This window comes from Crocodylus porosus, unplaced genomic scaffold (assembly GCF_001723895.1).
Source record: "Crocodylus porosus isolate Cpor-Errol unplaced genomic scaffold, CroPor_comp1, whole genome shotgun sequence".
NCBI lineage: Eukaryota > Metazoa > Chordata > Crocodylia > Crocodylidae > Crocodylus > Crocodylus porosus.
This window is the reverse complement of record NW_017728947.1, coordinates 45,727,431-45,742,520: the sequence shown is the minus strand read 5'-3', so window position 1 is coordinate 45,742,520 and position 15,090 is coordinate 45,727,431. Positions and strand designations below refer to the sequence as shown.

The 15,090-nt window shown below is 41.1% G+C and overlaps 1 protein-coding gene across 10 annotated transcripts in view; it reads right to left on the bottom strand.

The window, feature by feature from the left end:
• GPHN (gephyrin) overlaps positions 1-13,979 on the bottom strand; it is a 369,172-nt gene extending 355,193 nt beyond the window's left edge. For all 10 annotated transcript variants that reach the window (XM_019551529.1, XM_019551530.1, XM_019551532.1 and 7 more), the window contains exon 1: positions 13,828-13,979. In XM_019551529.1, the coding sequence (XP_019407074.1) occupies positions 13,828-13,964 (137 nt within the window). In that variant the 5' untranslated portion in view covers positions 13,965-13,979. The remainder of the gene's footprint in view (positions 1-13,827) is intronic.
• Positions 13,980-15,090: the final 1,111 nt, after the last annotated feature.

Sequence of the window (15,090 nt, the reverse complement as noted above, 5' to 3'; positions counted from 1 at the left end):
AGATTTTTTGTGTATTGTAAAACATACAACTCATCCACAGGGATGTCAGAAATGAAAGCTACTCACTTGCAACTGAAGCTTTTCCGGTGGCCTATGTACAGTCTCAAGTCATTCCATTTTGATTTCAGGATATCTGCATGGTGAGCCACCAGAATCATTGGGAGAGTAATGTGCACAGGGAACATTCCCTCTTGCCCTGCTCCCACCCCGCCCCCATCCCAGAGGGTTCTAAGGAGAGGAAAAGAGTCTGGCAAGTTACACAACCTCTAGGGAGGTGAGGCAGGGAATTGCAGGTTGACAAGAATGACGAAGTTAATTAAATTACTATCAGCTATGGCTAACATAGCTGAGAATTGAATTACAATACTTCTGAATCTCTCAAAAGCAAGTTTCTGGCAGAGATTTTTGGGTTTTTTGCTAAGCACATGTAAGTAGAAGTCAAGTAAAGTAGTTTAGTGAAGACACTGAAGGTACACAATAACAGCTTAGTCCTGGATGAAGACTTACAATTCTGGGAGGTCTGGGACTTCTCCACTGGAATGGTAGCATGTAATAGTGCTGCTTCTTCCCAGCTAGCATTCAGCAGGAGCAGAGTCTACTTTTAACCCTTTCATAGTCACTGCCATATTGGCAGGCAAAAGCTACTACCAATTTGACAGTGACTCTGACAGTGTTAAAACTAACTTTTGCCTGAAGCAGTCAGTGAACTGGCTGAGGGTGAGTGAGGTGTGCCATGCATTTAGCTTTTGGCAAAGAGTGAAACATTATTGTTTTGGTAAGGCAGAATAAAAAAAATGGAGTTTTATTTGGGAATGGGTGGTATGCTCAGGATTCAAAATAATTATGAGCTATAAAAATTCAGGGTAGTTTAAAAACTTGATGTTCAGTGCATCTTTGCTACATTACTTTTAAAAGTATTTTATTTACTAAATATTATGGATACTATTGGCTTTCTTTGGTTTTTTATATAATTCCTTTTGACAGATTAGGAACTGCAGACACAATGGTAAACGTATCAACAGTTTTTAAAATAGATTTTCACTGCAGTGAACTATTTTTTGCTGAAATGCCATTTTCTAATTCCTATAGTAAGTGACATTCTGTTGTCTTCAAGCTTATTACAGATACAGAACACTAGAGTCGAGTATTTTGTTTTGCTCTGGGGGTGGGTGGGTTGGGTTTTTTTGGGAGGAGGGAGGGGGTTGCCTCCAGTAATGGAAGAGCAGTGTTCTCATAGCAGTTGTGATAAATTGGGTCACTATCTCTCCAAATAGATACCAAGAGGTCCTGCACTTGAAGTGCAGACATACAAAGGCAAAACATAATATTTGACTTTTTTAGTCTCTTGAAAGCTTGGGGTTTCCCTTATAGACTATCATTCACTTAGATGCTTCAAGACAAATTGAGCTGTTTGAAAGAAGATTTTTAGTGAAAATGATGGAACTCATGAAAAACTTGTGAGGTGAAAAGGTTGAAGCAATTTCAATTTATCTGGCAAGGCACCAGTAAAAATGAACTTCAAAGCAAACCTCATTTGCAATTTCGTACTCTTGTTACAACTAAAAGTGCTATAAAGTCAGATGGATATTGAAGCTGAAAGCTAAAAATGATTGGAGCTGTGTAGGAAGTGGGGAATATGAATTCTTCAAGAATATTTTACTTGTGAAAATCCTTCAGCCTTATTTCTGGCTTTCTAGTATTCTACATATTTCACACTTTGTACTTTGTCCTTTGTAACACACAAAGGGAAAGAATACATAATAATTTTCAACAGTTTAAGAAGTTTGAGACTAATTTTGAAAGAAGTCTTCTAATACAAACTTCCAAAATTAGAAATCAAGGGTTTGTCTACATAGGGAAACTGAAAGGCAATTACAGTGATATAATTAAAGCACTGGAACATATCAACATTACTCTTCTTGTAGATCTTCTACTCCAGAATAGAAGTGATTTTATTCCATATAATTATGGCCTTTTGGAATCAGATAGGAAGTCAGAAGGTCCAAGTTCTACTTTTGACATTACGTCTGATTCAGGCAAGTCATCTAAATGCCAAGCACTGCTCAGACTGCAACTCATGTAGACACAGCTAAACTAGCGTTTAACTAGTTGGCCCAGGCATTGATAATAATATAGCCAAAGCAGCACTGAACTCAAGAGAGGGCTAGAGGACCTATTGGAAGAGAAATACAAATGCCCAGGTGGTTAGTCTGCATTGAGTGCTGATTTGCTGGAATTATGTTGCTATCCTTACCTGATTTAGTAGTTTAAAGCTGGCTTTGGTAAATTTACAGTGTCTGCAGCTCACCTTTAATAGTCGTTTCCACACATGTAGAATAAGGTTAATAACAGTGTTATGTTCCTAAGTGCAAATGGTGGCCATTGGTGAAGTCTTGGACCTAAGATGAATATAGACTTCATGAAGTTCAGGGGGTATGTAAAGCCATTTATTCCAGACTTAACAGGAACACCCCCTCCCCCCCCAACCCCAAACCAATCCAACCTCCTTAGAATAAGCTGGACACAAGCACGGAGTACAGCACAAATCAACAGGCCAGAGCAGTAACATAAGTAGGACAGGGCAACAGGGGCAATAACCCCAGGTGTTGACAGGGGTGGGAGTCAAAGAAACCAGCTGTTGCTTCAGCTGTGCAACTGCAATTATGGTGACATAGGCAACCAGAAGTTGCCATTGTCTCTGTGCGCAGCAGCCACTCCAGGTACCCTGCCACACTCTTGACTCTGTTGGGCCAGAAGACTAGGCAGAACTAAACCAGATGGATTAAAAGGCCTGGAGACAGCAGGCTATGTGTTTGGAGACAGCAAGACAGGAGGAAGTGTGAGCATGGTCCTTAAAAGGAAACAAAGAAATAGACAGCTTCTTGGGCACAGAGCTTGCTAGCCTAGCACACGTGGGGATTCTTGAGAAAATAAACTGGCTGCTGCTATAGTTTCTTCTGTGGATTTTTACATTTTTTATTAATAAAAAATATATGTTCTAGGAATACATTTGACTTGTTTCATATATCTTTTATCAACAAACAACACTGCCAGGTTGCATATTCTATCTAATCACCTGAGCATAAAAGGCAACATAACTTACCTTTCCCATGTATGGGTTGTGAGGCTAAATTCTTGCTTGGTTCCTTAAGTGCTCTGATGCCAATGACTTTAAAGTTCTATATAAACTATTAGTATTTAAAATATGAACTGGCCTACACTTTCTTTAAGCGTCACTATTTTGGTAAAACAACAAGCCAAAAATATTCATATGCAATAACATTCCGTTCACAAAACTACTGAAGTACAATATTAATTGCCGAATTTTTTGTCTTTGGTCTCTGCTGGCTCTTTCTGCTCTCTTGATTCAGATTAATCTAAGGGATCCTCAACCTCTGGCCCACAGGGCGACTGTGGCCCATGAAGCTACGGTACCTGGTCTGAAGGGCTCCCCATGGGTTGGAAAATTTGGCAGTGGGGGCCATTAATACTGCCACCCTCCCCTGCTGTCAAATTCCCACGCCTCATGTGTCAGGTCAGAGCTAGGCCACATCCCCTCCCCGCACACAGCCAAAACACTTCCCCAAGTGCAGCTGAATAGGACTCAGGCCAATCCCCTTTTTCTCTGTGTGGATGGGCTGGTCAATGCTCCCTTCCCCAGTGGGGCCTGACTGGGGCTGGGCCGCTCTCCCTTCCCTCTGTGAGGCCAGGCTGCCTGCGGCCCCCCTCAACTTGGCTGGATAGGGCCCTGCTGCACCTGACCCACAGAGCCCAGGCTTACAGCATCCCAGCTGCCTGCTGGGAGTAGCCCGGGCTCCCAGCTGGCAGCTACCCAGAGCTGGGGCTGGCTGGCCAGGAGACTGCAAACAACTGCTGCCTCCCTGCCCTGGCCCTGGCCCAAATGCATGCCGAGGAAAATGGCCTTGCGTTCCATACGTGGCAGTGTGCTGGGGGTTGAGGACCCCAGCTCTACAGAGTCAACGCCACGCCAATACTCTTAACTATTTACAGTTTATTGAATTACAATATACATATTATTTCTTAGTCAATATATATATAGGTAAATATTCTGATAGGTAACAAAAGAAAACGTTCCAAAAATATTCTTAGCAATATCTTTTAACAACACCGAAGGTATACAAATAAATATTTACAATAGAATAAGCCAAAAATCCATTATACCAAACTAACCCAATTTCATAACATTTTGTACAACATATTCATAATTATGATAACAATTATACCAAATATAAGGCACAGTTTCACACAATATAAGGTGTGTTTACCCCTGGATCACAGCTAGCAAGGGGCGCTTCCTGTTTTATGGGTCGAGCTGGGAGGAAAACTTCCACCTGGGGCTTCCCTCTGTGGGGGCGGGGGCATTGCCTTATTTCAGGAATGCCTCCGCTGTGGGACCTGACTCCACCAGCAACTTAGTTTTTTTTGAGGAGCCGCTGACTGGGCCTGAGAGCCCTTTGCTCAATCAGAGGCCCCACCAGCGCTGTCTGTGTCACTCAGAGACGTCTCCTCCTGGCCCTGTGACCCACTTCGGGCACTGAGAGTTCTTCCAGCTCTTGGGGGTGGAGGGGGAGGAACCTAGCTGCTGCTGGCTAGGTTTACCTAGCCTTATGCTTAGGCCTCCCCTTTCCCAGGCCCTGCTCTAGGCTCCGGGGCTCTTTTGTTCTTTGGCTGGGCCACACTGCGGAGCTCTGGTTATCCAGCTTAAGTCGGGGCTAACCTTTTTCTTCACAGTAAGGGTGACCAAAATTTGGAATGGGCTTCCAAGGGAGGTGGTACACTCCCCTACCTTGGGGGGTCTTTAAGAGAAGGCTGGACATTCACTTGGCTGGGGTCTTCTGACCCCAGCACTCTTTCCTGCCTAGGCAGGGGGTCAGACTCGATGATCTGTTGAGGTCCCTTCCGACTCTAGCTTCTACGAATTTACAAAATATATGAAACAACTGGAGGATACATTGACTCTGTGTGGGAGGTGCTAAGTCTCTTGGGATACTGAGGAGCTGAGAGCTAACTTGAATCTTGAGGGGATCTGGGACAGAAGTTAAATAAACTGATTTAATCTAAATCAGTTTATTCTGATATTACATCCATCCAGGTTTATCTTAAACTGGGTTTTTCCATTTTCAAGAGGTTTATGTGCACTCAGCTTCTGTTGGGCTACAGATTTGAACTGGTTTCTGATTACTTATATCGGTTTACGTGTAATTTCTGTGCTTAGCCTTATTCATCTCTTGGGGCACACCCTAAAACTCCAATTTTTTAAAAACAGATCATTGCCTTAATTCAAGAAAAAAAATCCATCTGTTTCCTACTCCACTATACATATATAATTCTAACGGGGAAATGTTGTTATGCTAATATAATAGGTATGCATATAGACAAATAGACACAGACAATTTATTTGCTGTGGTGTTAATTACAGACACATAATGAGTGTCTCCAGCCAGTCTGTCAGACCTGTTTCTATACACAGATAGAAATAAAGAATTTTACTAGTACATTGCCTCCCAAAGAAAAGCTTATGAAATGATCTTACATGTTCATGGAAAAGGAGAAAAGACTTAAATACCATGATGTTGGGGCAATGCTTCAGAAATGTAGGTAGAGAAATAAAAGTAGAAAGTTTGTGGCAACCCCCCCCCCCAAAAGTTGGAAAAGATGGGAGCATTTACATATTAATTAATGCGCTTTTGCTACCATGGATTAAATTTAGTACATCCAATGTGAGGTATTAAATAGGCTGTCCTAATGCACAGTAGCAAAAGCATACTTTTTTTAGTAACACTTAGTGCACAGTAGCCTATTTTTACTGTGCATTAGTGTATTAGTACAGTTTTTGATGTGACGCCTTGATGTGCAGTAAAATAGCTTACTATGTATTAAAGTGCATGTGTAGATGCACCCAGGAGGAGTGTGTGATGGCTAATTTTGTAATTAGGTATACTGTCTCTTGCATTTTATAAAATTTTAGACTTTGGCTTTAAGGAAAAGAAAGATAAAACTACCTGGGAATTTGCTTGCTAGGTGTCTGGAATTCAAAAACAAAATTTTCAGTGGTGAAATAGTATTCTGTCAAAAAAAAATTTAACCTGCTATTACTGCAAGTAATAATAGCAAATGTTAACATAAATGGTAGTGATTACAGATTGTATTTCATGTTTTACTTTGTATGTTTGCTAGCAGATTCTGCATTTTACTGTATATAGGCATTTACACACGGATCACACAAACAACGTTATAGATGTATATAAAGTTACACTAGTGTTTATTTGCAGGATCAAGACCCTGTTACATCTGCTTTGTCTGTCATTTGTGTTCATTTTTCATATAGTAGGATGAGTTGCTTAAAAAATAGAAAATGCAACTATAAATACACACCATTGCCCAGGCATTCAGAGACAGGCACATAACATTAAATTACTTTTAATTCAGTTTGTGATACTGAATATATTTCAAGTTGACCAACAATTACAGATCTCAGATTTTCCCTTTAGAACAGGCAGAAGGTAGGACAGGCTGGTACCTTAGGCTGCTTATAAACATGACCCCCACTTACCCCAACAGTGCTTTACTTCCAGCTTGGTGTGCCCCTATGCCAAGCATAGCATATACCCAGAAGAGACACTGTGTTAATTTGACCTGGCTCACCCAACATCTGTATAGATCATGCACTTCTGTGGGGCTTTTTGGACCTTTTATCTAATAGTTGATTAAATCAACTATTAGATAAAAGTGCCAAAACCCCCCACTGAAGCTCCCAATCTATATGGATGCTGGGGAGCCAGGTGAAACAAATGCGATGTCTCTTCCAGTAAAACGCTGCTTGGTTTTTTTTCCACATTGGTCAGCAACTACTGAGATTAACTAGTTCAGAGTGACATGAGCTTTAATAGGCAACAACCTACTTTATCAGTGCTATGAAAGGACTATAAATGATTAAGTAAGAGCATGTAGGCTAGGGACAGACGGTACACATAACCTGGTTTAAGTGATCAGAAACTGGTTTAAACCTGTAACAGAACAGAAGTTCAGCATTCCAGATGCTTCACAGCTCTGGGTTGGGCTGTGCTGGGGTAGGCTGTGCTCTCTGCTTCAGAGGACGGGGCCAACTCTGCCCTGCTGCTCCCTAGTTGGGGCTTCAGCAGAGACTGCAGGCACAGCAGGGTCTGTCTGGCTTCCCCCAGCCCTCCCCCTCGCTGCTCAAGCAGGGATCCCGCTTCCTCCCATCTCCCACAGCATGGACCCCAGGTATGTGGTATGCTAGCTAATGCTGAGAGGTGTCTGTGTGTGTGTGTGCCTGTCTGCCTGTCCCAATTTCACTGGGACAGGCAGACAGGAGTGTCCACTTAAAGCTTTTTGGAGCTAATCAACACATCAGCTTGTAATGTCCCTCCATTCCTTGCTTGGAAAAAGCTTTTTAAGAAAAGATTGAACTAATGAGAGGGGCTTTTGTTTTGTTGATGGGCTGATAGACACTGTGTTATCAGCTCCCTAATGGCTCCTTTGCCTGTCAGGTTTGCAGACAGTATGAAGAAGCAGGGAGAGGGAGACTGAAAAGCTCAGTATCATCAACAAATAAATGCACTGCACACCCACTTTTTGCCTCAGAGTGTTGCTGGGGGCTGGCAAAACTACCACCCCTTGAGCAGCAACCCAGGAAAAGCCTGGGATTGTGCAGGGAGGATGGGGGTTTACACTCCTCCCTAAACAGAGCATCCTGCTGGAGCCTAGCCATGCCCCCACCTCAGCTCAGCACTGTGGAAGGGAAGGGAGGGCTGCTCCAGCACTCCCCGGCTTCTAGCTTGAGCCACTGCAGGCTTGTGCCTTAATTTCCTCTGTCCAGAGGGAATGTCTGTACACTTGTAAAATGGTTCAACCTAGGCAGTGTGAAAGACCAGAGGATACTCACTTGATGTTTCCTCCCGACTATGAGCTCAGGGTCAGCCAAAATAAAGTCTCCATGCTACAGTGGGAGCTGCCGGCATGCACCAGATCCACTTTAACACCTCACCAGGTGAAGCAGATTGGTGGGTCGCAGCGGCTGGAGCAATATTCAGGGGCTGAGCAGAGAACCGGAGGGAGAGAGAGAATGGAAGGTGGTGGGCAGGTAAGAAGATGGCCATATCCTGCTTGAGACTGAAGCCCTGGGAATGGGGCAAGAGGACGATAGGGTCTTGGGGCTTGGAGGAGTCCTCATCCAAGGGAGAGAGAGGAAGAGAGAAAATAGGCACTCTTTCCCTCGGCTTATCGGTTTTTTTATTTGAACATTGCTTAACTGCTGCCGACAGCCAGTCAAGTCGGATGCGGCAGCAATTAGAGTGGAAGAGCGAGAGGAGCGGGTGTTTTCTTCCCCAGCTTGGTTCCTTTTTTGTTTGGCATTAATTTGACCACTGCCAGCAGCCAATCGACCCAAACACGGTAGCATTCAGACAGGAGGAGGGAGAGGAAGGTGGATACTCTCTCCCATGGCTTGTCTTAACGTTGATTAACCAACTCTGGCAGGCAATTAAGCCAAACATAGTGGCAATCTGAGAGAGAGGGAGGATAAAGAAGAGGAGAAGGAAGAAAAAGGAAACTCAGTCTGTCTCTAACACTGAGGCTCAAACATCTGAGAGAAGACAGACTAAGTAAAAGAAATTGTCTTGATCCCGACAACCAAGAAAGGGACCCGACGGGTCCAATAAATTTGCTTTTCAGCTTTTCATTTCTTCTGTGTTTTTTTTTTCACTGGCACAAAAATCTGGGTGTGAACCAGCAGCTGATCGGGGAGGTGATGTCAACACCCCTTCCTCTCCCCTTTCTTTACATCTTCAAAAACCATCAAAAGTCGTGGCAGGCGGGAATAAAAGGGGGAGAGAGAGAAAGAGAGAGAGAGAAAGCCACTCTGAGCAGGCTGGCAGAGGGTTATGATGCGTGGGAGAAGACCGGTGAATGTCCATCGGGTGCAAGGGCACACGCCCTTATCCGGTGGCAGCCCGACAGGCAGGTTAGACTAACTTGCAAAGATTGAATCAATTTAGGCTTAGGCTTTTTGAATGTCTGTTCCTAGACATAAAGAAAGGTTTGTTTCTGGGCCATCCATTAATTCTCTTCAGTTCAGCAATGCACATACACTGCAATTATTTTTTTCTCTTACCACCACAGACATTTCAACAGCACTTTGGAGATGAGATATCATTATGTACATGTTTACTATGAAAGTTCAAATGTGTGTTCTAGTCAACATGCTGTTGAGATCAGCAGACACTTTGACTTGACATGCCTCCTATTAGAGATTTAATTTGTTTTTAAACTCTTCCATCTGTTCACAGGAAATAGAAATAAGGAAAGAAACAGAAGTACCAAAACTTCTGTGTGATGATGTCCATAGAGATTGTGCGCGAGTCTCTCACGTGACAAAATAATAGTTTCATAGCATGTGTCTGTCATCGGTGCCTCGTACTGAACTAGTAAGTCTAGAATGTTCATCTGAAATGAGAGATTCTGGGAAATCTGACATGAAAAAAAATTTCTAGTACAGTAAAGAAAAACAGTACCAGTACCAAAGATAACTTTTCCTTGTGTCTCTAAGCTGAGTGACTTGACGCTGCCTATCCCTCCCCTCCCTGCAACCTTGCCCCGTCCCCCTTCCACATTGATCCTCTATCTGCCCCCCTACCAGCTCCCTTATCTCCCCAAGAATATCTTCTGCTCCCTGCTGCCCCTCCTCCAACCTAGGACACAGAGCATGGCCCCATAGCATCAATGTGGAGCTGGCACTGCTGTTACAGGGCCAGGCTGGAGCTATGTCCTGTGCCTCAGGTTGGAGTGGAGATGGAGTCTGCCAGTGCCAAAGCAAGGGAAAGCAGCAGTGGATGTGAGGGCAGAGGCTGTAGTTGGGGGGGGCAGAAGCTGCCTGGGTGGGAGATAGTGGGAAGGAGGGGAGGGGGACCAAGACGGTAGGGGAACAGGTAGGGGCCTCAGGCTGTGGGACGAAAGGCAGACTCCCCCACTGCTTCCATACTACCTGTGCCCTATCATCTGCATTCCTACAGTCTGTCCTCCACTGCTCCCCACCAGATGCCCTATTTGCATGCCCCCACTGCCTCCCCTACCATCTGCCCTTTTACTGCCTTCCCCACCATCTGTCCCTTACCATGCTTTCTCTACTGCAGCGGGTGGGGGATGGGAAGGGGGTAGAATTTAAGATAATCTTGCAAAAATTTGATTCTATCCATGGAAAATTATAACACATTTATAAGTTTTCCATGGATACAATCTAATTATCAGGGGGTCATCTGAATTTCAGAGTCATCTTGGATTTGGGTAAATATGATAATTTGCTAGTATCAAAAAAACCATACCAGTGGAGACAAAGAATGTATTGTTACTGAAATGTTTAGAGACAGTAATGTAATCTTAAAACCAGTACTAGATATTTTCTTTTTTGAGGGCATGAAGTTTCTTATACTGCTCTGTTTTGGTATTTCAAAAGACACCTGTTTGGGATTTGAGGAAACTTTATAGGCAGATTTCTGAGGCAATTTTTAATCTTCTCTTTTTCTGTTGCCCCAGAAACACCGATTTCACATAGTAGAGTAGTATGTAAAACTGTCTCTTTCAGAGGACTTCTTTCAGAGATCCTTCTCATCAAAGGATCAAAAAGCCTATCAAAAGATATATTTTTCTACCATACAGCTTCCTACCTTATTACTCTCAATTTTTCCATTTGATATGATTGACTGCAGTGTATTATTAATGAAAATGTTATTGGTTTACATTTTCAGGGCAATTTACCTGGAACTTGTGCATTACAAGACAGTGCAAACATTTAAGAGTGACTAATGGAAGAATCTGGCCAAGTGAACCTATACCCTGATAATATTGTGGGACAAGGAAAGAATATTATTTTTCAGACCATTATTTATTTATCAGAATATTATTTCAGTACCTTTACTGGTACTTAAGTATAGTTGATACAATATCATTCAGGTGCTAAAGATAGAACCCCAAAACCCTAAGTGTACAGGGTCCTTTTTCGGAGTAGAATCACAATTTTACAGAGTAGAATAACCTTCTATTTGGTGACAAAATTAAATATTAGACCTGGGACAGGAGCTAAAATGACAAATGACTGTATTGTTGAAAAAATAATTAAGGCAACTGAACCACATGCAGGAGATGGAAAGCATTGGACATAAACATTTTATATCACATGATGCTGGTTTGATGTAAAAAAAACCCCTTTTTTCAAGTCAGGTGGCAAGAGTATTATACCCCATCTCTACTATCTTTTATCCTGAACCTACACCATATGAGGATAATGTCAATTCAAATATTAATACTATATACAAGTGATCAATAGTAATACAAATGAATAAACTTAAATTCTCTTAAGTGTTTTCTATTTTACTTGTGACAGATATATGAGGTGTACTGGAATCTGTTGGCAGGTCATAGCAATTTCTAAGTTAAGCACTGGGAAAATTTTCCCTAATTATCTTTTATTCTAATGTCATACATGACAGAGACAATGAAACTTAATGGAAAGAAATAAAGCAGTCACAGTGCTGCTATTCAACATGATACCATATAAAAATAATTTCAGTCACCTGATCTTCAGAATTTAATTAAATATTATGCTCCTAACAAAAATGTTAGGTTCAACTCCTTTATTAACATTGTAGAACTGACTTCTGTCTCTTCTATGTCCTTTTGCACTGCTCTGGTAGCAGAAGGAAGACAAAAATTAGGCTTCAATAGCCAGCTTGCATTTCCCCTTACAAAAGAACAGATTTTTTTGGCATCATGTGCCAAAACACTCCTTAAGTGTTCATACTAGCCACACCCTCACACAATTACACATTTTATGAGAACTGCTCTTATACAGTTACTCATTTTCACCTCTTAAGAGTACCCATTTGAAAAGCCAGAGTAAGAAACAGTATGACATATTCATATTCTTAAGAGGGAAAAATACATTTTCCCCCTTGTAATATAGTTTGCCATACAAGAGATGTCCTGAGGAAGTAATGGATATTTTAAGACTAACGTCAATACAATCCTTCAGATCCTCTCACATTTTAATCAATCATAGTAGCCACTTACTGCTTCTTATGCTACAGAAATAGAGTTGCATTTTTTTCCGTAGATTAAACAAACTAATGGATTACAATTTTTTTCATATAGGTTATGGGCAAGGAAGGAATTTCATTACATCAGAGGTAATAAAAAGCAATTCTGATACTTCACAATAAGCAAAGGTCACCACCCCGGTAAGGAATCTCTACCACAGGCCTCCAGTTATATTTAACTCTTGAGTCAAAGATTTTTGCTGGTACAGTTCTGGAAATCAAACTTGCCTGTTGTAACAGCAGGTAAAATTCTCCAGAATCAATAAAGCACAAGGCAATCAGACTGATAAAGAGATTCCTGAAGTGGTCCTAGACTGGACACCCAAACCAAAGGCTAAACTAAAATATCTAATCCAATGGTTCCCAATCTGTGGTATGGGTACTACCAGTGGTACGCAGACAACCTGTCAGTGGTACACATTAATAGATTTATTATAATGACTTTATGTTGTATCGTTTTAAATTGGTGGTGCGCAATCTGTCAGAGTTTGGGAACCGTTGATCTAATCACTTTTGAAGATTACGACTCCTGATTTTAACCATTCTAACCTCAGGTAATGAACATACTCATCATCTTTTTCTCTTTATATTTTTTTGTGAAACTGATTATCAAACATCAAATACATTATAAACCTGTTCTTTCAATCTGCAAATTCAAGACTTGTTTGCAATTTCTTTAGTAAAAATGGAACTGTTAGCCTGCACTGACTACTAATCTTCCATGCTTGAACAGATATTAGAGAGCAGTATGCCCTCCTCTTCGCTAATACTTGACCAGGATTGAAATCTGATGCCCTGCTGTTATAAACAAGGCCAATTACGATCAACATCCAGTGTAAGAAGGCACAATCCATAAGAGAGGAGACTACATTTTCTTATAGCAAGTGTTGAATGTGATTGACTGCCTACATCAGTGGGGAAAACATTTTCAACATTAGTTAAAGAGGAACCTAGGAAAAGTCTTGTTTGACCCTATGTTAAACATGGCTCCATTTCCTAGTTCTGGACTTGTAAGAACAACTTATGTTTACATGATGAACTAGAATTAAATGGAAAGATGACTGCACTAGGTAGGTACAATTATAAGGTATACTCATAAATCTTTATGCTTCTTCAGTCTCTTGCTCAGACTTCCAATGATTGTGTCTGTTTCACGACATGAGGGGCAGTAGCTGACATTTTTCCTAGTCAGAAGAGAAGCTACCAACATTTTATTTAGCATGAAAGAAGAAATACTGAAGAAAAGAGGAGTTTTAAAATATATAAAGCAAGACTTCTAAGAAAACTGAGAATAAACTTGTAATCAGGATACTCCTATCTAGTTTGATAATATAATCAGCCTACAAACCAAGAGGGAAGAGAAAGATGGGCACAATCTTTTTTAAATCAGTAATATTCTCAGACTATTTTCCCTCTGATCCCATTCTTATGCTGACACAGTATTGTCTATTATCTGTGCTCCTTGGGAATTAAATCATGAATGAAGCCATTCCTTTTCCCCTACCTCCACTGTGAAAGACAATGTATGGTTCTGGTCACATCTGCTGGTATTACAGACCCAGCACATGGCACACAAGCTGCCACTAAACAAAATTTCCTGCATCATAACTAAAATCTGTACCTAATTAAAATTCCAGAAGCAAGTGATCATGAAGGAGGCTTTCTATGCTTAGCAGTTAAAAAACCAGATACTCACAAAGAAGGATCTTGAACCAGATCTTTAAGGTTTATCCCACTACGATCCTCAGCAAGGTTCCTGAAGCAGCTGTCACTCACTAGAATGAGAGAAAAGCAATAGTTTAAAGTTGGGGAACTGTGTACAATTTCTGCCATCCCATTAATAACATTTAGTTTGGAGATAAGTGTATATCCCCAGGAAATCTAGAGCTTTTCAGTGAGGCTTTACCTAACTTACAGATGTGTTCACAAAGCAGAAGAGATTAAACAATTTGCCACAGGTCATATGGTGAGAATCAGGAAGAATTTCAATTAGACATCTTAACACACCTGCTCCTTTGCTCTGATTACACAACCACACAATTTTATCCAACCCAACACTAGAGGCTTCAATATGCACAAAGTCACGTAATTATAATAATTAATTGTACATAATTTAGACCTCTGTATATGATTTGAAATATTGACAATAGCTTTATGTTTATGTTTCATTTTAAATTGATATAGTTTACATGTCAGTATAAATTGTTTATTTGTACATACGTAAAACATAAAATGTAGATAGCATAATCATTAACACAATTTATAAATAATCTCTGAATTCTATTGCAAACAGTTCCAGGGCAACAACCCACTCAAGATTTACTGAAACAATTACATAGGATTAAGTTTAAAAGAATAAGTATTTTATTTTATTTTCTAAGCACACTGTTGTTTAAATCTGGTGCTCAGAACTTATTTCTTTGCCTTGTTGTACATCCATACTTCCCTTGGAATAACACTACGCTCGAGTAAGAAAAAAGCAGGCTATTGCTTTAATGGAAAAGAATAGTCAATAAAATTAAAGGACCTTAAAATATTCTGGACTGTGTCAAGACTTCCGAAGGATATGAAAGGCTGTGATGTGTCTTAAGAGGATTTTGGCTGTAACCATTTGTCAGACTGAAAAGTTACTGAAAGTCACTGTCAACTGCAACCAACCACATTTAGCAGCAATGAAATAACCTGCCAGCTTGAGGGACTCTCCATGAAGAATTGTATTGTCACTCACTTCCTGAAACATGACAGACTCTCCAGCATTTTTGGGAAAGAAGATGCAATTTAACCAACAGCAACTGCAACAGCCAGCAGACCTGTGCTCTCTCTCCAACATCTCTGCTGATGTGCAGCATACCTCTCCAATTAACACCTGCTGGTATGTGACACCAAGGTCCCCTCTACATGCTACATCTGTTATTCAATTACCTCGTTATTTGTGAAATTAATTTAGATTGGCTACACA